Source organism: Lagenorhynchus albirostris, chromosome 21, assembly GCF_949774975.1.
Source record: "Lagenorhynchus albirostris chromosome 21, mLagAlb1.1, whole genome shotgun sequence".
Taxonomy (NCBI): Eukaryota; Metazoa; Chordata; class Mammalia; order Artiodactyla; family Delphinidae; genus Lagenorhynchus; species Lagenorhynchus albirostris.
The window spans coordinates 17,478,363-17,499,774 of NC_083115.1; the positions used below are offsets into that span (position 1 = coordinate 17,478,363).

Here is a 21,412-nt window from a genome sequence, read left to right on the forward strand (position 1 = left end):
CTTCCCTGGTGGCGCAGTGGTTGAGGGTCTGCCTGACAATGCAGGGGACACGGGTTCGAGCCCTGGTCTGGGAAAATCACACATGCCACGGAGCAACTAAGCCCGCACACCACAGCTACTGAGCCTGCGCGTCTGGAGCCTGTGCTCCGCAATAAGAGAAGGCCGCGACAGTGAGAGGCCCGCGCACCGCGTTGAAGAGTGGCCCCTGCTCACCGCAACTAGAGAAAGCCCTCACGCAGAAACGAAGACCCAACACAGCCAAAAATAAATAAATAAATTCATAAAAAAATATATATATATATCTTTAAAAAAAACTTTTAAATTCTTAGTTTCTGATTGCAATATAGAAACTACGTAGATATAGGGCAGAATATCGAGGCTAAAGCCCTGATTGTGTAACCCAGAGAAAAGTTTTTAATTCTTTTCCTCATCAGAAGAAATTAAAGATGTGTACATTTTCATGATTTTTAAGCCCTAAGATTCTACAGAGATGCTTCAGGCCTGGCTGTGAGTGTTTAAAGAGAGGCTTTAAGTGGACAGGATCTGGATCCCCTCCTGTTTTCAACTAGAGACACTCTGCTGTTGTTTACTGGGAATTCTGGACCTTGTCTGAAAATTTTGCTCAGCGCAGTGTTCTGGGTAACACATGCCAATCAGTTGGAGTTGGCAAGAAATGAGACTGGTTTGCCATCCCACTAAGTTTCTGCACATATGTACATGGACTTACCTTATGCTATGCTTGATTTCTCTAATGGTTCCCTCTTGGTGCTGAGCTTTCCATCTGTTCTGAAGGCTGCCCTTCTGTTTGATTATCTTCCCTTAAAGCAATTTCCCATCCAACACCTGACAGTCTGGGGTTAGAGCCAGAGACAAGGGTATATACTGGTTGCACTAGGTCTTACCACCAGATACCTACTGGGTCTGTCCATATGGACATTTCACAGGAGAAAGTGCTACAAGTCAAAGAAGATGAAACACTAGGTTGCTGCTTAAAATACCAAGTTCCTTTTGGTCTTTCCTTACTAAATAAAGAAAATAGCTAATGAGCAGCTTCTTAAGGATTTTCAGGTACTAGAAGACTTTTTAAGATGCTCCTTCATTAAATCTCTTTAGGCTATATCAACATTATCTACCTTTTCTGTTAGTTTCCAACTCTTCAATCAATTTTTGTTCTTAGCTCTTTACAAGCTCTATACATTCCTTTTAAGTCACATAGTTCAGAACTGAGCAAGTTATAACACTACAGTAAATAACACATCATATAAGAACATTAGGAAGAAAATCTATTTTTTATTTTATATAAACTTTTAATTGAAGTATGACATGCATTAAAAAAATATACAAATTGTAAATGGATAGCTCTAGGAATTTCCAGAGTGAATACACTTGTTTAACCAGCACCCATATCAAGAAACAGAACATGAACAGAACTCTGGAACCCCCTTTTCCCACTTCTAGTCACTACCCTCGACCCAAAGAAACCACTATTATGATTTTTGACACCACATGTATATATGTGTATATATATATATGTATATATAGTTTTTGAACATTATAAATAGAATAATACAATTCTTTTGTGTCTGCCTTCTTTGATCCACATGATTGCATGTAGTTGCATTTCAGTAATTTTCATTGCTATATAGCATTCAATTGTGTAAATATAACACAATTAAAAAAAAATCCAGGGCACTATTGATGAACTTATGAATACTTTCTAGTTTCTGGCCAGTTAAAAATATTTCCCTGTATGTCTTTTGGTGTACATAAGTATTCATTTCTGTTGAGTATTTCACCTAGGATTGAAATTGATGGGTCATAGGGCATGCATATGCTAAACTCTAGTAGTGATTGCCAACAGTTTTATAAAGATGATATTGTTTTGTAACCCAAATATCATGCTTGCATAATAGATGATCAATATATTATTACTCTGAGGCTATTCTTCCCCAGAAGACAGCTTCTGATGGGCATGGAAACTTTAATCGCTATCAGGCATGAAAACAGAATATGACAATTGAGAAAGGGCTCACATGTTTCAGGCAGGCGGCTTTGCTGTTCCTTGTTTCCCAAATACATAGGAAAAGAGGTCCTGGCTACCAAATGGAGGGTAAAGGCAATAACAAGAATTGAACAGTGAGACACTGTCAGCAAAGACCCTGGAAATTATATAAAATCAGAAATTATAGAAATCAGATTGGACAGATGTAATGGTCAGAGCGAGGTTATCACTGGTCTTGAAGTTAGATAGTTAAATGTGTACAACTGGCAGCTTGGTGGTGTCACCAGTGAGATATGTAAGAATGAATGGAAGGTATCAAGGTCAAATCACTGACCTTTGTCCATGGAGCATGCTGGAATTTGTCAGAGCACAAAAAGAACCAGATGGAAGTGTGTTGTTTTAAGGCTCTAAATGTAGCAGGATTATGCCTCTTATTACTATGTAAGAGGATGGCTTCAAATCACAAAATTTGTTTCTGAATCAGCCCTTGTCCGTGACAGCAACTTTTTCTTGCCAACATCTTGCTTGCTCATTTTGCCCTTCCATTTGCATTAATTGCCTTTTAGGATGTGTTGCTTACTTTATCAACTTCTTTAGCATCAGATGAGCTACTTTATTTCCTTGTCTCCCGATTCACATTCCCATCTTGCCTCTCCCCCTCCCCCTCATTACAATAATAAATTCCCTTCTTCATTTAATAAGCATTTGTTGAAGTCCTACTATGTGCCAGCACTTGAGCCAAATAGATGATCTGGCTTCATGAAGCTTAGAAGAATTTGCTTTGACTAAGGGAAGAGGGCAGAGTACAAACCATTGTCAACTTGTCGCTGGGAGTGGGAGCTAGGCAAAATAGAAAACGATCTGTTTTCTCAGCGCCTTCGATGAATTGGTGTCCATGGCTCTGGATGCTGGGGAATAAAGTTCCAGACTCCTAGTGGCTGGCACTCTGAAGACAAAAGACCAAGAAAAGGCTGCAACCCCGCAGAGCACACCTTTCCCATCACTTTCTCTTTTGATTTTGCCAATTGTCCCCCAAGGAAAACAGCACTGAAGATGGGAACAACTTTCCCAAGAGAGAAGTGGCTTGCTGCCGCCTTACTCTTTGGCCGGTAGCCTCCCTTTGTCAGAATTGAGTAGACCGGCGGGTGGGGAGGTTCATGTGCCCTGATGTAGGGCCTCAGAGATAATTTCTCCTCTTCCAACTAGTCAAGATTCTGGTGCTCAGAGTGAGTACAACTAGATAAGCAGGATTTTTTTAAATAGAAGTTTTGTTAAACAGGACATTTGTGCCTAGGCATGACACATATTACACTTAAATGTCACATTTTCAAAATTTAAAAGTCACTCATTTATTTGCAATTTTAAAAGTATTAAAAGGTTAAAATAATTAGGTCATGGGGTGGAATTTTAATTGGAAAGAATAAAGCAATTGTAGGGCAATTATGTGTTTTGAGAAGGAAAACGACATGTGAAAAATGCTATGAAGGAAGTGTCTATATTCGCTTTACTAATATGCTTGGAGCATTTTGGTTAATTAGGATCATGGGTTCAGAAGGTGGTCACCTATTCAATTCCATTATTTTGTAGGAAACTGTGGCCTCCAAAGCATTGTAGGTTATGCAGTTAAGATGTAGCAAAATCAAGAGTCCAGATCTGCCTTCTACTTGATCACTCCACTGATAGTTATGCTTTCCTGAAAAACTGTCTGGCTTAATTCCTGCCGTTGTAAATATTTTTAAATGCTTTAGAGCATTTCTTTTTACTTAGACCATAGTGAACGTAAGTCAAAATTTTTTTGAAGGTGTAGGCTCTCACTGTATATTAGGGACATTTTTTGGATATTATTAATAGAATTGAAATAAAAGATGAAAGAAATTAGGCTAAATCTATATTGATCTAACATTATTACCTGTAATTCCAAAAATTTTTCCAAATTCTTAATATCACGTTTTTTTAAAAATAACTTTTCCCTTTGAAAATTAAACTCAAAATGTACAGGTAATAAAGGAATCGAGTTATTTTCATGTAGCTATAGTTACAGAGCATCAGAAGTGAGATGAAAATAATAACTAGTCTTAAGGAAATTTAGCTTTTAGAAGAGAGGTACTGAGGAAAGTTAGAATAACTTCTGCATGTAGAGAGACCTTTTATCCAAAGCTTTCTGAGTACTTGGCGAACCTAAACCCAGCACCTCTCATGGCAGAAGTTGGTTTCTAGCCAAAGAAATGGCTTGCAGGAGCTACATTAAATTTTTTTTTAAACTGGAGAGAAATTATACAGATAGATATGTGAAATCATCTTAGATGGATAATTTCTGTCATTTTCCTTAATTGCAATACCTTATTGTATTACCTCCCCAATTCTTTTTAAGCTACTTGGCTTTTAACATGTAGCTAATAAAAATTCATCAGTCTGTCCAAGAATTCTGCTATTAGGCCATGTCGGAAATCTATGAGAAAATCCGGAAATTGTATTCAGCTTGAAGTAAACAGTGCCAGAAGAAGAACTGTGTTGTAGATCCAGAGAATAAATGCTTCTGTGGGAATTTTCCAGAATTCAGAGAAGACAGAAATTGAAGGAATCTTGGTGATAAAACAAGGAGCCACCACTGAGTCTTCCTTGAGGTACTGGTTATATAAAACCAACAGGCTGAAAGTAAAAGAAATACAGAGATGGCATCTTAAAATAGACACATTTTGTTCATGTTATAGAGGCTTTTTCTGTTTATCACTTTTAGTGGCTTTAAGACAGGAAAATTCCATTAGCCTATATTAAAACAAGATGTAACTGAGGTGTATCCGATAGATTACTTATAGGCAAGGGGTTAGTGAGGAGTGGCAATAGCAGGACCTGGGCCAGAAAATCTCATTTTGTTTGCCTCTGAAAGCCCTCAGTTTTCATAAGACTTGCCAGGATCTAATCCCCTTGTGACCGCAGCCCATTTGAGACTAATAAATTTAGTTGTGCACATCCCTAGACCCAGACTATTTTAAGGGCTCCTGGAAACATTCCAGAATATAAAGACCAAAGCTAGGTAACTAAGTTACCAAAACTGGGTTCAGGGGCAGGAAACTGATAAGAATGTCATAAACACTTTCTCATAAAGTGTAGCACACAAACAAGTATAGGAATAACAAAAATAAAAAATGGCACAATACACGTACCGATTATTTATATCAACAACTTCCCCCCAAAAGTAAGACAGTTCTGTTTTATTGAATTAAGTCACGCCACTGGTATGGTAATGTTTTTTAAACATATTAACAGTAACTAAAAAACAGCATTAGACTTCCCCCATCAAAAGACCAGAAGCTGTCATGTAGTCAAAAAAAATCCTTTTACTTAATTTGCTATTTTTATGACTCGAGCCAAATTTTTTATCTCATTTTTGTTGTACACCTGAAGATACCGTTCCAAATTATTCCCGACCTCGTATCAGAAGATCAGGATACCGTTAGGGGATGTGACTTCCTTAGAGGGGCATTACCGATGATTCGAGACCCACCCAGAAAAGCAGAGGCGAAGGGTCACGTTAGCGGAGGGGCGTCCGACACCCCCGCCCCCGAGGGCTCGGTTCAGCTCCGCCGACCTGGCTGTCGCCTGCGGTGTTGGGTTCTCGCGCAGTCAGGTGTCGTCCGGGGAAGGCGCAGTTATTTATGACCGCGGCGTTGGGCTGGGAACGCGGGGCCGAGGAGCAGCCGGTTGCGCCCCCTCCTCCCCAGGCTCTCCCCAGCCAGAGACCCCCGGTTCCCCAGGTGAAGGCCACCCGGAGGGGACCCCAGGCCGCGCAATCGTAGGGGTCGCTCTCGGACAGCAGCGAACCTCAGCGAACTAACTTCTCGCGAGGTTTCGGGTGCCGCTCCACCGCCTCGTCCGCCTCCTCCTAGCTCCGGTGCGGGCAGCTCCCGCGATGGCTGCGTTGCGGAGGCTTCTGCGGCCGCCGCCTCGGCTTCCGCCTCCGCCCTCGCCTCCCCATCCCTTCCCTGGGCCGTGCGGGCGGTCTGCGGGCATAGCTCCGGGCTCTCCCGGCCGGCCCTTCTGTCGGGAGGAGGAGGAGGGGGCTGTGGCTGAGGCGGCTTGGAGGCGGCGGCGGCGCTGGGGGGAGCTGAGCATAGCGGCCGCGGCCGGCGGGGGTCTGGTCGGCCTGGTGTGCTACCAGCTGTATGGGGACCCCAGGGCCGACTCCGCGCGGGCGCCGGCCCCCTGGCTCGCCTCCAAGAGCGCGGCCGCAGAGCCGGAGGAACCGCCCCGCGGCCGGGGGCTGCTTCCCATCCCGGTCGCCGCTGCCAAGGAGACGGTATGTGCGTGAGCACCTGCGCGCGCCCGGCCGGCCCGCAGGTGACTCTCGGGGTTAGGACCGCCAGGTACTACACCTGAGCGCTGGGAGGGACGGTGTGACAGCCGTGCAGGGCGCGCGTGAGACCGGACGTTGGGGGTTGTCGCAGTGTGACTCTGCGGCTACAGATCGGGACGTCCTGTGAGCGAGACCGAAATCTAATAGGCCAGGCAGCCCCGGGTCTGTTCACCCAGGTGTTGGGAAGACGTACATGATGCATCACGTCAGGATCTTAAAGGTTGCTGCAGTCATCACCTATCTACCAAAACCCAAACCCACGACAAAATAAAACCAAAAAGCGACACAGAAGTCAAAGGCATGACAGGCAGAAAGTGGAGGGCCGCATATGTGAGAGAAAGGACTCCCAGGCAGGGCCATGCAACAGCAAATGATGGAGGAGGTCCAGTGCAGTAGGAGCGCACTGAAGGAGGGTCTGAGGTCCCAGAAGCCTCGACATTATTGTATGGAAGTTTATTAGTCCCAAGAAAGGAAATGCCAAAACTGTGTAGCCTCCTTATCATAGGTAAGAAAGAATGAAGATGTCACCAGATTGGAAAAGAAAAAAAATTATTCAAAAAGAGTATATTTCTCTAATTTTTCCCCCCACTAAAGCCAGATATTAAGTAGGGACAGTGAGACGATGGAAAGTAGGGAACTGAATGAAGCTAACTCCTGCAGAGGAACTTAAGATGACAATGTTCAAGTCTCATTATGTAGTTGATAATGTAAGGTAAAGGTGAGTGTAAGGCAAGAGTGAGTGAAGGGGCATGAAGTTTTTGTCTTATCAGTATATTTAATAGTCATGTATGACTAGGAAATCATCTAGGGAAATTTTTCTTGCAAGACAAGAAGAGTGTGAGGGGCTTAGATGACAGTACTTTGGAAAAGAGGTAGCTATTCTGTTTCTAACATTAATGAGATTTATATACCCTTTATTCTTTGCCCAAATACGCAGTGGTGATCTGATGTAAGTGCATCAGTTCTTTTGGAGATTTTTGTTGTATTTAGGGCAGGGAATCTTTTTTATTGACCTTCTAGCAGCAAATCACACGTACATAGCATAAAGTATTTTTATACAATGAATACTTAAAATACTAGCAAATACCCTCAACCTTCATCCCCCAACCACACACACACACACACACACACACACACACACACATACATATTAAGCTTGTGTCCTGATTGACCAAGTTAGAACTTTTAATCAACCATAGTTATCTGGGAACAGATTAGGATGGTAGTGAACGTTCAAATGGTATTTTCTTTTCTTCTTTTTTAAAATTAATTTTACTTTTAAAGTTGAGAGACAGTATCATGCAGTTTTTGAAAGACCATGCTCAGAAAGCTAGGGCTCTGGCTCTACCACTTCCTAGATGTATCATTACTTAACCTCTCAATGCCTGTTTCCTCATCTGTAAATGAGGTTAATAGTGTCTTCCTCATAGATTTATGAGAGTTAAATGAGTTAATATATTTAAAGGAGTTTGAATGGCACCCCTAGCAGGTAGTGAGCATTCAGTAAATTGGTTTTATTTTATTCATTTGCTTACCTATTTATTGTCTATTATTTATTTACTTACATTATTATTGCTTGGTGTTTATAAAAATTGCTGTACATTGTTTTAAAAGTCAAATAATACTGAAATCATGTCTTACCCTTGCCAAGTCTCCAGTAGTACATCCTGATCATTATTCCTTTTTGTATTTTACCTTTTCCCCCCCTGAAAACTTTTATAATCTTCTTTTTATCCCTGGTGTTTGAAAACTTAACAATAAGGGGCTTTGGTGTGGGCATTTTTTCATTTATTGTGCCTTATACTTGAGGGTCCTTTCAATATGGAAATTCACGTCTGAAAGTTCTCTATACTTTTCTTGTATTATTTCTTGGACAGTTTCTTCTCTATTTTCTTTTTTTGGAATCTCTATTAGTCCGAAGTTACACCTCCTGACAGATCCTAATTTAATTCAAATTTTAATCTTTCTTAAATTCTAACTTTTTAATCTTTTTGTTTGTTTTTATGAGAGATATCCTTGACTTTATCTTCCAGTCTTCCTATTAAATATTTTATTTCAGCTATCCTAATTTTTTAATTCAAAGAACTATTTTTGTTTTCTCTGATGTTCATGTGTTCATTGTATTTTGTTTTATGGCTGCTAAATTTCTCTTTTTATTATAAGGGTATTAATTATAGGGTTTTTAAAAATTGTCTTCTACCCCATGTATTGTGTGGTTTCTTCCAGGTTTTTGTTTTTGTTTTTAAATTCCTGTTTGATTTTCTAAGCTCTCACTTTCATTTTGGAGGTTTTCCTCACTTATCTGTGGCTGTTACCTATCTGTATTTGAGAGCCACTCAGAAGCTCTTCGTACATGGGCATGATTTTTCATTTGGGCTTTTCATTAGAGTGGCATCCAAATGTCAGTATTTTGTAAGTCTTTTTCTCTGGTGTCATTGCACTTCTTCAAAGAATAGGTGAGGTGGGAGGAACAGTAATCTTCTGGGTTCAGGCACAAGTGCACATATGTGTGAGAGCATATATGCTGGGGGAGTGTCCAGTGATGGACTTACGTATTGTTTTCTAACCCTCTCTTTTCATCCCCACCACTTACTCTCCCTCCACAGTAACTGTGTTCCCTGGGTCTTATCTTTTTTGAGGTCTGTGCTGAAAATCAGCTAACTTCCACTTGGTCTCCTCCTCCACAGTACCCAGGTAGTGTGTCTGCTCCCCTAGGTCAATTATCACTCCTCCAGCTCTTCAATTTTATAAAAATTTGATGAATTCTCTTGAGTGTTTTAGTCTCCTCTCCTTTTTTCTTTTTTAGTTCTCGTATGTTTACACCTTTTGAAAGATTCATTTACTGGGATTTTAATGTGGTTAGGGGAGGAAGGGGTTCAAAGAAACTCATGAGGTCAATCTGCCATTTGTCAGAAATATTTTAAACCTGTGTTGCCTCCTCATTTATTATGCTTATTTGATTTCCCTGAAGTGGTAGAAGTGATTCCTTTTGATGTTTCAAACTATAGCTAAGAACCTTTGATTTATAAAGCCTCTTTTAAGCTGCATTTTATACTGAACATAAACCTAGCATATAAATTAACCTGTACGTGTTGTGAGAATAATATAACTGATGGGAATGAACAGCGGTAACCTACAGACATGCAGTTCTGTTACTGTAGCCTTGAAGATTTTTGTTTTAAAGGCATTGCCTCTGAACTTCCTCCAGAAGGCCTTCCCTGACTCTGTAGATTTGTTAAAATACCCCTGCTTATCCTGTAGCCCCAGATGATGACTTTTTGCAATTATTTGTTCATTGTCTTCTCTTCTTAGTCTTTTAAGCAGTGGCATTGTGTTTGTCTTGATCACCTTTATGTCTTCATTGCCTGCTGTGGAGCCTAGCCCTGGTAGGCACATAATAAATACTTGTCAAATGAATAAGCCCATGCTAAATATTTACATGGGACATAACACATTGAAAAGACACAATCACATTCTGTGAGCGTTAACAGTTTCATATTTTGTTCAGCTAAAGTAGTTATTTATAGCATTAGAAATGGGAAGACATCAGTCAAGGTCAAAATTCCACGCTTCAGGAGACCAAATCATGTGACATTGTATTTATTTTAATTGTGCAAGTTTGGCTTGCCAAAATTTTTTCAGTAAATGTGGCCTTGAACTTTATTAATGTTATAGAGAGATGTTGACAAGATTCTGTTAAGAACCCTACAGTTTTAACCTTAAAGCATTATTTTTATTAGAGAAAAAATTTGGGTTCTAGAACTGCCTTTCTGGTTCAGGTTCAAAAATTTTTAAAGCTACTAGATTGATTAACATACTTTAATCCAGTATTTTACCTATTATATGTAACGCATGATCTATTTTATGGTTTGATCATCTTAAGACTTTAATCAGTTTAGTTTTACTCTCAAGTGAAAAAGAGAGCAATAGTTTTTATCTCTTTTGTATATTTCTATAATAATTGCCAATAATTATGCATTGTTTCTTTCACTGTATACCTTTTCTAACCTCTTTTTAAGGCAGCACGTTTTGAGACTTGAGGTAATGCTCATTCTTTCCCAGAATATTGAAGAATTTGCCAGATGTGTAAATGTAGAAGAGTCTTATGAGGGGAGTCACACAGTTGTGAAATTGGAGACAGGTTAATTCTGTGTAGAATAACCTTGTTGTATAGGAAGCTAAATTAGGTGATCCCCTTTTTGGGTTTCCTGGTAGAATCTGGTAGATTTATTTGTCACAGGGTAGCCAGGTAAGATGTCGTTGCCTCTTAGGTGAGAATGTTAGAGAGTATGGTTCTCCATATTCTTTAATTAAAAAAATACATGTCAAGCAGTTTTGTTTTGTTTTGTTTTTTGCCACGCCATGTGGCTTGTGGGATCTTAGTTCCCTGACCAGGGATTGAACCCAGGCCCTCGGCAGTGAGAGCACGGAGTCCTAACCGCTGAACCACCAGGGAATTCCCACGTCAAGCAGTTTTTAACAGTAATATTTCTTTAGACAAGAGATAGTTATGGCTTTACTAGGAAAATGGCAGTGAAGCACTTGGAAGTTGCTGGACTGGAGAGAGATTCTGGAGGTAGGATCAACAGGATTGGTAGTTGATTGGATTTTAGGGATGAGAGAGATGGAAGAGTCTAGGATGATATTCAGGTTTTTGTCTTGGGTGGGTTGTGCAGTAATTCACTGAGACCAGGTCTTCAGGAACAAACAAACAAACAAACAGATTAGGGGTAGTGCACATGGATGATGAGTTTTTAACTTGCACAGTGGATCAAGGTATCTTTGGACAGCTGAAGGGAAGTTTCCAGCTGGATACATAGGTCAGAAGCTCAGGAGAGAGATCTATATTATACATACAGATTTGGGAATCATCAAGTGTTAAAAGTCGTAAGAATGGATGATGTTGTTCAGAATATGTAGAACAAGAGAAAAGCACTTAAGGAGAGAGCCCTGGTGAGCATCAGCGTTTTAAAAGACTGACAGAGAAATGGAACTCTGCAAAAAGCTGAGATCCAGACAGAATAAAGAAAGCCAGGAGAGTTGTGGAAGCCAACAAAAGACTGCACTTCAAATAAGAGTTATTCAGTTAGAGTGAACGCTATGAGAGGAGGTCAGCTAAGACGAGTAATGGGAAGTGTTCAACGTTTTAGCAACAAGGAGGTCATGGGTGATCTTGGTGAGATCTTGAAGGTGAAAAGCACATTATAGTTGGCTAAGTTGAGAGTAAAGGTAAAGAAAAGCTGAGGTGGACAAGGTGAAGCAAGTGTTGACAACCCTTTCATGAACTTGGCCATGAAGAGAAAAAGAGGGCAGTAGCTCAAAGGACTACTATTGTGGAATTGATTTTTTTCTTAATGAAAGACTCTTAAATATAATTTAATTGCTGATGGAAAGAAGAGGAACACTAAACCCAAAGGAAATAGAGGATAATTGACTTGCCAAGGACCAAGGTGGAGATGGGAGCTGAAAGTTAAAGCACAGGGAAGAGTTTAATCTTGTATAATAGGAGATGCCATTTCCAGTGTGACAGGAGCAAGGGCTGGGAGGAGGCAGAGAGCATACATGTTTAGTGGGAAGCAGTCGAAGGAGTTCATGCCTGATGGCTTTTATTTTCTCTATGCAACAGAAGATGATGTCATCTTCTGGGAGCAAGATAGTAGAAATTTGTGGAGTCACCATGACAGAGATTTGGGGGAGAGTAGAGGATCGACGTAGCCACTTAAAAAAAACTAGAAAACCATGAAACCTTTTAATTTGCTCATGTTTAGTATTTGCAAGTTTAAATGTGAGTTTTTAAATGATAAGATGCGATTTTAACTTGCTCATGAAACGTAGAAGTTTTTCGATGAATATTTTTACCTGGTCACAACTTTTGCTGTTCTAATTCTTATTTATGCTATCTCTTTTTTTGAGATGTATAAATGCTAGTAATATGATTTAACTAGTACTTTTTTACCCATGATGTAATGTTTAACTTACATAGGAAATGCACCTAACTTATAGTACACTTCAAATTTTATTCTTTTTCTTTAAACTTGATGGGCAAGTTTAAACTGGACAGTACTAATTCTCACTAATACTAATTCTGATTTCCTGTAAGTATGTGCCAAACACTGAGAATTTGAGCAACTTTATTCTGTGTAGTGTAAACACACCCATGCTGGAGAAAAATGTGTTTTAAAAAATTGAACAAGTTTTATTTATGGCATTATGTAGCATTAAAGAGAACACCTAGTCATTTGTATACTAAGTAGGATTTTCTAGACATATTGTTTTCTTCACCTTCCTCTTTAAGTAACACTTTACTCCTTTATCCTTTGATGTATTACTAGATTATATAAGCTAAGCAAAATATGGAACTTCAGTGCTGTACCATTTAATTGACTGGCATAGTGTTTGCTCATTACAGAATTATTTTTCCAAATTGGAAAAGTAGACTCCATCTGCTTTTTGGGTTTTTTTTTTCCCATTCACTAGTTTGCCTTTTAACAATTTTAATACTCAACTCCATCTCTGGAATTTAGAATACAGAAAGTATATATAAAGGAATTTCAAATAATTCCATTTTTTTTCCCGCTTTCTGATAAGGATGATATCTATCCAGTTGACACTCTTAAGTATCGACTAGGTGAGAGATTTGGATTTTCCATTTCCCTGGAAGGAATATAATGGATTGTTCAAATTGCTTGCAGCAATTCAGAGTGAACACTTCCTAACCAGCCTCACATCGGGTCAGAAGGACTCTTATAGGTTAGGTCCAATTTAAGCTAGCTCCAACCTGTTGAAATTGGTTCTATTCAGATAGGATCATCTAAACTTCTTCCCACCACTTTAACTTTATTCTTACTGATCTAAGGTGGAATGTGGTTTGTAATTCTCCATATACATACAAGCACATTCACTCTTGTCCCCAGGAGATTAAGAAAGCTTTTGAGACATTACTGTTATCAAGCTCAATGATGGAGTCCTAAGGACAGTAATAGAAAGCTTTTGGACTAAGGTTTGTGGTGATAGGAGATCAGTGTGACTCGAACTTTACCTCCTTTCTGCATTCGATCTTTGTGGTCATGTGGCTTCCTCCAGACTGCTTGCTATCCAAATAAATGTGTCACATCAGGATTTTATGTCCTCCTAGTAAAGAATACAGTCTTCGTAACCCTTTGGTCTAGTACTGTGCAGCTGTGCTATCACATATGCCTGTCATGCTCTCCTCTGATCTGCTAGCCCCGGTGATTACCTGATCACCATAAAAGGTCAGGTAGGAATGTTGATTCAAGTCTTTTATAACACAGACTTAATCAAAGTCAAGACATCCTATTTGGGGAGCAACGTTAAAAGTCTGTATTTCATACTTTGATCTAATATTCTAAATTTTATTACTTAAAAGTACAAAAGTGCTATTGTGAACTAAGTATTTAATTATCAAAAATATTACACCTATACATCACCAAATAATTAAATCTAAAACTTATCCTGAATCACTATAGTAATTTAAAACTTTTTATAAAACTGTAGGCAAGGAGGCAAACTTCTCAAGATTCCTGCCATTTGCTGGCAAATTATAGGAGAATAGCACTTGGTGTCTTTGGTCTTCTACCCACACCCCTCATCTAACAGAATTTGGAACATGGCTAAAGCCATAGATGAGGTTGAACATTGATCTTCAGTAGAATAGTGAAAACTGGGAGGATATGGAAAAGTGACCCAGAGTGGGATTATCAAAGTGTCAGGTTTATAAGGGCAGAAGTTAGGTTGTAGGCGTGTATTGTTTGATTAAAGGCTGACAGAGAAGTTCTAGAAACATGTCTTTTCTATATTTTGGTGATATGTTTTATTCAGGACTTTACTCCGATTCTCTTAGAATCTTACAGAGAAAGTGGCATTCTTAAATGTACTATATAATTCCAGTGTCTGCTGCTGTGCTTTCTTAATTGTAGGCGAGTACAGTGGCTCCCTGGGAAGTTTAATTCCTTTGGAAAAACAAGGTACTGGGGAACAGATGGGTCAGTTACCTAACTTAGAAAAAGTGGTGGAGACACTGTGGTGTGACTGCTGATTCACTCACAGCACCACATCCTAGTCCAAAGCAATTTGATCTTCACATAGTGTTTAGCTTCTGTGTGGGAAAATACAGATCTTCCTCCCTTGCCTTTCCCTCATGTCCTCCCTCTACAGTGATCTCTGCCCATTGCTGCTTATGATTGCCCTCTACAGCAGCTTTAAACTCAGAGATGAAAGTGATTATGGAAATAACACAGGCTGAAATAAGTAAAAGCAAAGTGCAATGAGGAGCAGTTGGCTTGGGGTCAGGAGAAATAAGTCAAAATGATGACTTTGCCTTTACTCACCTGTGCCCTGTATAGCTGAGTCAGCAACCTTTAAGCTGGCTTTTCAGGAAGTCTCAAAAAACACTTTTATTTACATTTACTGGCCCAAACTTAGTCAAACGGCCCTATCTAATTGCAACAAAGCTTGAAGAATGTGACCTTATTCTGTGTGCTATTGGGCCTAGCTAAACATCAGAGTTCTCTTTCTAAGGAAAAACGAGAGAATGAGCAATAGGTATATGTCGGTCTTTGTTAGTTGTGAAGTATATTGTGTTGGGAGAATGGCTTTTAAGTGAAATGAAAATGCTCGTAGATAAATTATGGGATGCTCATTTAATAAAATAAATGGTTTAGACTTCTGGTTTTATCCATACAGCATGCTGCATAATCTGTCCTAAAAATATTTGAAACATCTTTTTACATGCTATGCCATGCTTTTCAGAAATTAAAGGAAATTGCCTGCTGCAGGAATAAAGAGGAAACTAATAACTAGAACAGTGTGACCTGTGGCTTAAGTGGGGAGCAATGAGTCATTATTCATGGAATTCTAGGGATGTGGATTTTAATGCCTATGTGGGGACAAGACCTTGGGAAGTTGGAACTGAGGCACCACCTCCCTAAAGCCAGAGCCCTCATCAACAGAACGGACTAGAAGAAAACCATCCCTGGTCCTGCCAGTACAAGTTGATGACAGGGAGGCCTGACGATGTCTGTATGGGCTCTAAGTGGAAAAAAGGACTCTCCTGGGCTTCCCTGATGGTGCAGTGATTAAGAGTCCACCTGCCGATGCAGGGGACACGGGTTCATGCCCCAGTCTGGGAAGATCCCACATGCCGCGGAGCGGCTGGGCCCGTGAGCCATGGCCGCTGAGCCTGCGCGTCTGGAGCCTGTGCTCCGCAACGGGAGAGGCCACAACAGTGAGAGGCCCGCGTACCGCAAAAAAAAAAAAAAAAAAAAAAGGACTCTCCTGAGAATGTGTAAAAATGGTCCCACACTCCCTCAAATGGGTTTAGAGTTAGAACTTCTATTACCCATGCTGAGAAAAAGCTGTTGTAGCTGGCAGAAAGAAACGCAAAACTTCTTTGGAGGGAAATGCCCTGAACACTGGCCACATGGACATCCTGCAGAGAAGGTCTCCAAGAGGGTAAGCTCATAATCCAAAGTACAAAGTATATTAAGTTCTATGAAAGAGAGTCAGCAAACTGAGTGATTAGTTTATGATGGGAATAAACTGCCGAAACTCAGTAATATTCCATGATTTTTAAAACTTGTTTATCCTTTTCAATATTAATTTCTACAAGTGAAAAATTGATTCATTACTTTAAAAATTTTATACCTTTTGTTAGTGCTTCTATTGTACTCTCTTTTCAGAATTAATAATTGTTACCATTTGGAAATATTTGTTTCTAGTCTTTTTCAGAGATTTAAAACTTACTAAGTATGCTGTCTTTTTTAATAGCAGTGTTGAAGAACATTGGCTTTCAATAGAGTTTCTCTTCATTTTTTCAAACTTGGCGATCTTAGCAATAGAAACAGTTGTTAGCAGAGTTATGGTTAAGAGTGTGGTCTGCAGAGTCAGAATACTTAGATTTGAATCTCTGCTCTTTCACTGAGGAACCTTGCCAAAACTAAATAATTTTACATGCTTCATTTTCCTCATTTGTAAAGTAGGGATAGTAATAGTACCTACATTATAGGATTATTAAGAGGGGTTAAAATGGCCAGGCACACTGGAAGTTCTTGTAGGTGTTAGCTTTGTGTGTGTGTGTGTGTGTGTGTGTGTGGCTAAATAGGGACTTTGTGTATGCATAGCAGCAGAGTTACTGTGCCACTTGTCAGATTATCGCCTCAGCTCCAGATCTACCTTTCCTTGCCCTGCTTGTGATGCTGCTGCTGGAAATTGCAAACACTTCCTCTTTGCCGGGAGATTATGACAGGGACACTGCAGGCAGAGGAGGCTTCTGGCTCTGGCTCCGGCGTGCCTCTCTTCTGCTTGTTCCTGAGGCAGCACTGGGACGCCCCATGACACTCATCTTCAGGCTCTCCTGTATCAGTCAGGGGCCAGTCAGAAACAGAAGCAGTTAAGGTTTAATATAAAGAATTATTAACTATTTACAGGGGATTAGCTACTAAGAAGGAATCAAAATTAAAAGGAATACCCTAGGGCTGAGGGAGAGTACCCAAGGAAGGAACAAAGTTGGAAGGCAGCGGCCTCCCTAGGTTGGGATTCAGGCCTTGTTGGAAGAGGTGTGTTCACCTCTAGAGCTTTTCCAAGTTGCTGGGCTGAGGCTGGCAGATAGAGAACCAGAAGCTGGGACTGGCAGCCTGGAAGCCTCCTGCTGGGGTGCCATTGGACCAATGCTGGCAGACAGGGAACCATGGGCCGGAACTGGCCTGCAGGAGACACCGCCCCCACCCCCCGCCCCCCAAGCTGGGATGCAGCAGGCCAAGGCTAGTTGGCGGGTGGGGAATCTCAAGTTGGGACTAGCAAGCAGGAAGCCCTCCCACTGGGGTATAGGTAGGTCAAGGAGACTGACACTGATCTTATTTAATGTTTTTTGTTTGGTTGTTTATAAATGATCCAAAAGAGAGGGGACATGGTTAAATCTCCAAATATTCAAGTTCTTCCAGAGAGTAAATTGCCAACTTGACGGGGATGACCTACAAGAACATTTTTAAGGCCTATATAAGTGAGTAGAGAAAAAGGGCAGATGGGTTGCTCTGTGGCTGGTGTTCTGGAATGAATGTTTTGTGTCTCCCCAAAATTCATATGCTGGAGCCCTACCCCCCAGAGTGGCTGTATTAGGAAATTGGGCCTCCAAGGAAGTAATTAAGGTTAAATGAGGTCATAAGAGTGGGATCCTGATCTGATAGGATTAGTGTCCTTACAAGAAGAGACGCCAGACAGCTTGCCCTCTCTTTCTTTCTGTGCCCACACACTGAGGAAAGGCCATGTGGGGACATAGAAAGAATGTGGCAATCTACAACCCAGAAAGAGAGCTCACACCGTGACCATGCTGCCACCTCGATCTTGAACATCTAGTTTCCAGAACAGTGACAAAATAAATTCTGTCACTTAAGCCATCCAGTCTATGATACTTTGTTTTAGCAGCAGGTAAGTTCACGGTGATTCATTTAGGGAAAAATAGTCCAAACTATTAATGGTATGTTGTGTTTGTTTCTTTCAGTTGTAATCTAGAAAAACTATTTTGGAGTGATTATGTAGCCAGGCCTAGAAGACAGTGGCTCAGTGCATAGCTAGAGGTTTTGTCATTACGGGTCAGCCATCACTCTCAAGAAATAAATAGAATACCACCTACTGTATAATCTAGGAGTTTGGAGCTGAGCCAGGAAGATTGAGAGAAAGGGAGTAGCGTGTGAGGCAGATGAGAGCCACAAGGAAATGCCAGGCAACTGGAATAGTTTTGTCACCATGGACGTATTTAGAGAACTCCCAATTTATAGTGACACAGAGGTACTGAGCTGCCACATTCTCTGTGTGGAGCTGAGGTGCCAACGACTGATTAATAGAGAGGATAATAGATTAATAGAGAGGATACTCTTCATAAACTGATTCTATTGACCAGGGGAGAAGGAAGTGTGCTCATTTAGTTTTCATTTAATGTTTACAGTTCATGGAGTTAGTATTTATTTGTCCATTTTACAGTGAAAATGCTAAAGTTCGGAAATCTCTTTTCCCCAAGTGTACCTAATTAGGAAGTGTTGAAGCTGGCATTTGAACCTAGGCCTGAAGGATTGTAAAATCCAGGCACTTTCGTTTCAGTGTACCAAGTTGTGTAACGTGGAAGAACACTGGGTTGGGTGTCCTAACACCTGAGTTCTGGTCCCAGACTCATTTGCTGTCTGTGTGGTCCTGATGAAGTCCTCTCTAGACTAAGCTAACCCTTTTGTAAAAATGAGTTAATGTATGTTCTGTTTGCTTTTTTAAAAAATAATACACCATTCCACAACTTTTTCTGTCTATGCATATATGTGTATATATGTGTGTATGTATGTGTATGTATTGATATGTACATATATATGTGTATGTTTCTTTGAAGAATGAACTTTTTAATGGTCACAGACTACTCCATTGATGTGCCATAATTTATTTAACCATTGTCCTGCTGATGGGAATTTTGATTGTTTCTATTTTTTTCACTGTTAGAAGCAGTGCTGCAGTGAATATCCAGGGTTCTTTGTAGATGCAAATGTTAAATTGCTGGGTCCATAGCTATTATATTTTAATAGGCACTGTCAAATTGTTCTTCAAAATGGTTACACTAAGATATACTTTTACCAGCAATAAGAAATGGGCTTCCAATGTTCCCCTTCACTTAATATTGTTAAGTTTAATTGTTTTCCCAATTTGAGTGTGAAAAATGATTTATCATGATTATTATAATTTCCATTTCTATGGTTACTAGTGAGGTAGAGAATTTTTTGTTTGTTTATAGTTTCCTAGGAATTGCCCATTAATATCCTTTGCCAACTTTTATTTTTTTATTGACTGATTTCTGGGATATGTCAAAATATTAAATCCTGTTCCTACTTTATAGGTCACAAATATTTTTCTCACCTCAGTCCTTTTTAAAATATATTTTACAGGCCTGTAAACTTAAACACATATATCATTTCCTTTTTAACACAAATGTGACCATACTGTACATATTGTTCTTGCCTTTTATACTGATATTTATCTGAGATATTAATATATTTATTATAGGTCTCTTTATTCTGATCTTATATTTGGATGCTCTTCCAAACTATGGATATGCCATAATTTATGTTTAATGTTGTCTCTTTCATTTTCAGTTCTTTTTCAAAATCAGACTTGATAGAGGTTTGTCTATTTTATTAAGTCTTTTCAAATACCACTATTTTGTGTTTACTGTTTTATTGGGGGGGTTGTTATTTATTTCTGCTTTTATCTTTATTGTCTGTTTCCTTCTGTTTTTGTCAAATTTATCTTATCCTCTTTTTTCACTTCTTGAGTTGAATACATAGTTCATTTATTTTAAATTCTTAATTGTTCTTTAGTAAATACATGTAAGGATATGAATTTTCCTGTGTCAGTAATGACTTTGACCAAATTATACAGGTGGCTATTTGTAAGTTCCTAAGTGTCATTTATTTTCAAAAGGCTTGTAATCCCAGTTTTTATTTCTTTTTTAATCCAATAATTGTTTACTTAATGGTGTATCTTAAATTTTCCAAAGTGGCCTTTTTTCTGTCAGTTTTTTGCTGTTAAATTTTAACATTTTTCCATATGCAGCAGGGAATAAGCCTTGAATGAGTTTGTTTTTTAAAATGGAGTATATCCAACTTTTAAAAAGACAATAGACAATAATACTATAATGCATAACTATGTATGTACTACCAGCTTAAAAAATAAACTATCAGCATATATACCTTCCCCCATCATAATCCTCTCTTCCCCAAAGAGGTAACCACTGTTCCAAGTTTGATTTTTATCATTCCCATGTAAGTTTTCATAGTTTTATTACAAATGGATGTATCTCTGAATAATATACACTTATTTTGCAATTTAAAAAATTTTACATAAACAGTACCTATCTTTTTATAATTTATATCTTTAAGATAATGTTTAAGAAATTTATCCATTTTGGTGCTTGCTTCGGCATCACATATACTAAAATTGGAACGATACAGAGAAGATTAGCATGGTCCCTGCACAAGGATGACACACAAATTCGTGAAGCATTCCATATTTTTTTTAAATAAAAAAAAAAGAAATTTATCCATTTTGACACATGACTTCTAGTTAATTTATTTTCACTCCTGAATAATACTCTACTATATGAATATTTCATTATACCTGTATTATAACTTTAACATTTTAATCTTATTGATGTTTTAGTGATGACTAATAAATGGTCACTTTATATATTCTCTGTTTATTAAAATCAAGGTTAATAAGCACCTTCTTTGTTTTGTTACTCAGATACTTTTTCTTACTTAGTTTTTCCACTTGACCTATCCATTTCTAGTAGAGAAGTGTTGATATCTCAGCCATGATTGTGAGTTAAATTGCATTCTTTTAACCGTTTTTTCATTCTATTATTTTAAGCTGTTTTGTTCGTGTGTGTAATATCTTCTTGGTGAATTTTTCTTTGTCCTATTGAATGCTTTTGGTTCTTAATTCCATGTATTTTCAAACATTCTGGGTAATGTTTGACTCTTATAAGGAACATTCATAGCTTTTTAAAAAACACAATATGAGACTTGCTCATTTTTAATGAAGGAGTCTAACCCAATCATATTTATTGTAATTATGGACTTGTATACATTCATTTTTGCTATATTATGTGAGTGATTTCTTTTCCTTTATCACCTGACATTAGATTGGTCCTTTTCTCCTTATCATTTCTCTTCCTCTAGTGGTTTGAAAGTTATACATCCTATTTCTGATCTTCAAGTGGTTACATGTAACTTTAACAAAAAAAAAAATATATTAATATATACATCTGAAACTTGAGGACATAAATCAGTATCAGAAAATTTACCATTCCTAAAAAGATGCATCCTTGAACATGTTTTACTGTATCGCCTTCCCCACCCCACAGTTTCTGAGGTCAGCTACACTGCTAATACCAGATAATTATTGATTTTTTAATATTATGCTTTAATTTTTAAGGGAATCATTAACAGTTACAATAAGTTTTACATCCACATTCACTCATTAATTTATTTAGCAAGTATTTGAGA

The 21,412-nt window shown here is 38.9% G+C and overlaps 1 protein-coding gene and 1 non-coding gene across 4 annotated transcripts in view; both read left to right on the forward strand.

The window, feature by feature from the left end:
- Window positions 1–5,882: 5,882 nt before the first annotated feature.
- The window catches only part of MICU3 (mitochondrial calcium uptake family member 3), a 94,124-nt gene continuing 78,594 nt past the window's right edge, over window positions 5,883–21,412 (forward strand). Inside the window, exon 1 of one of the 3 annotated variants that reach the window (XM_060136490.1) lies at window positions 5,883–6,299. In XM_060136490.1, coding sequence (XP_059992473.1) covers window positions 5,913–6,299 — 387 coding nt within the window. In that variant the 5' untranslated portion in view covers window positions 5,883–5,912. Of the gene's footprint in view, window positions 6,341–21,412 lie in introns of all 3 variants that reach the window. The other 2 variants (XR_009538265.1, XM_060136489.1) reach the window with 2 other exon arrangements.
- Window positions 20,313–20,419, forward strand: LOC132512843 (U6 spliceosomal RNA). Its single transcript, XR_009538361.1, has one exon. It is a non-coding gene; the product is annotated as a U6 spliceosomal RNA (small nuclear RNA).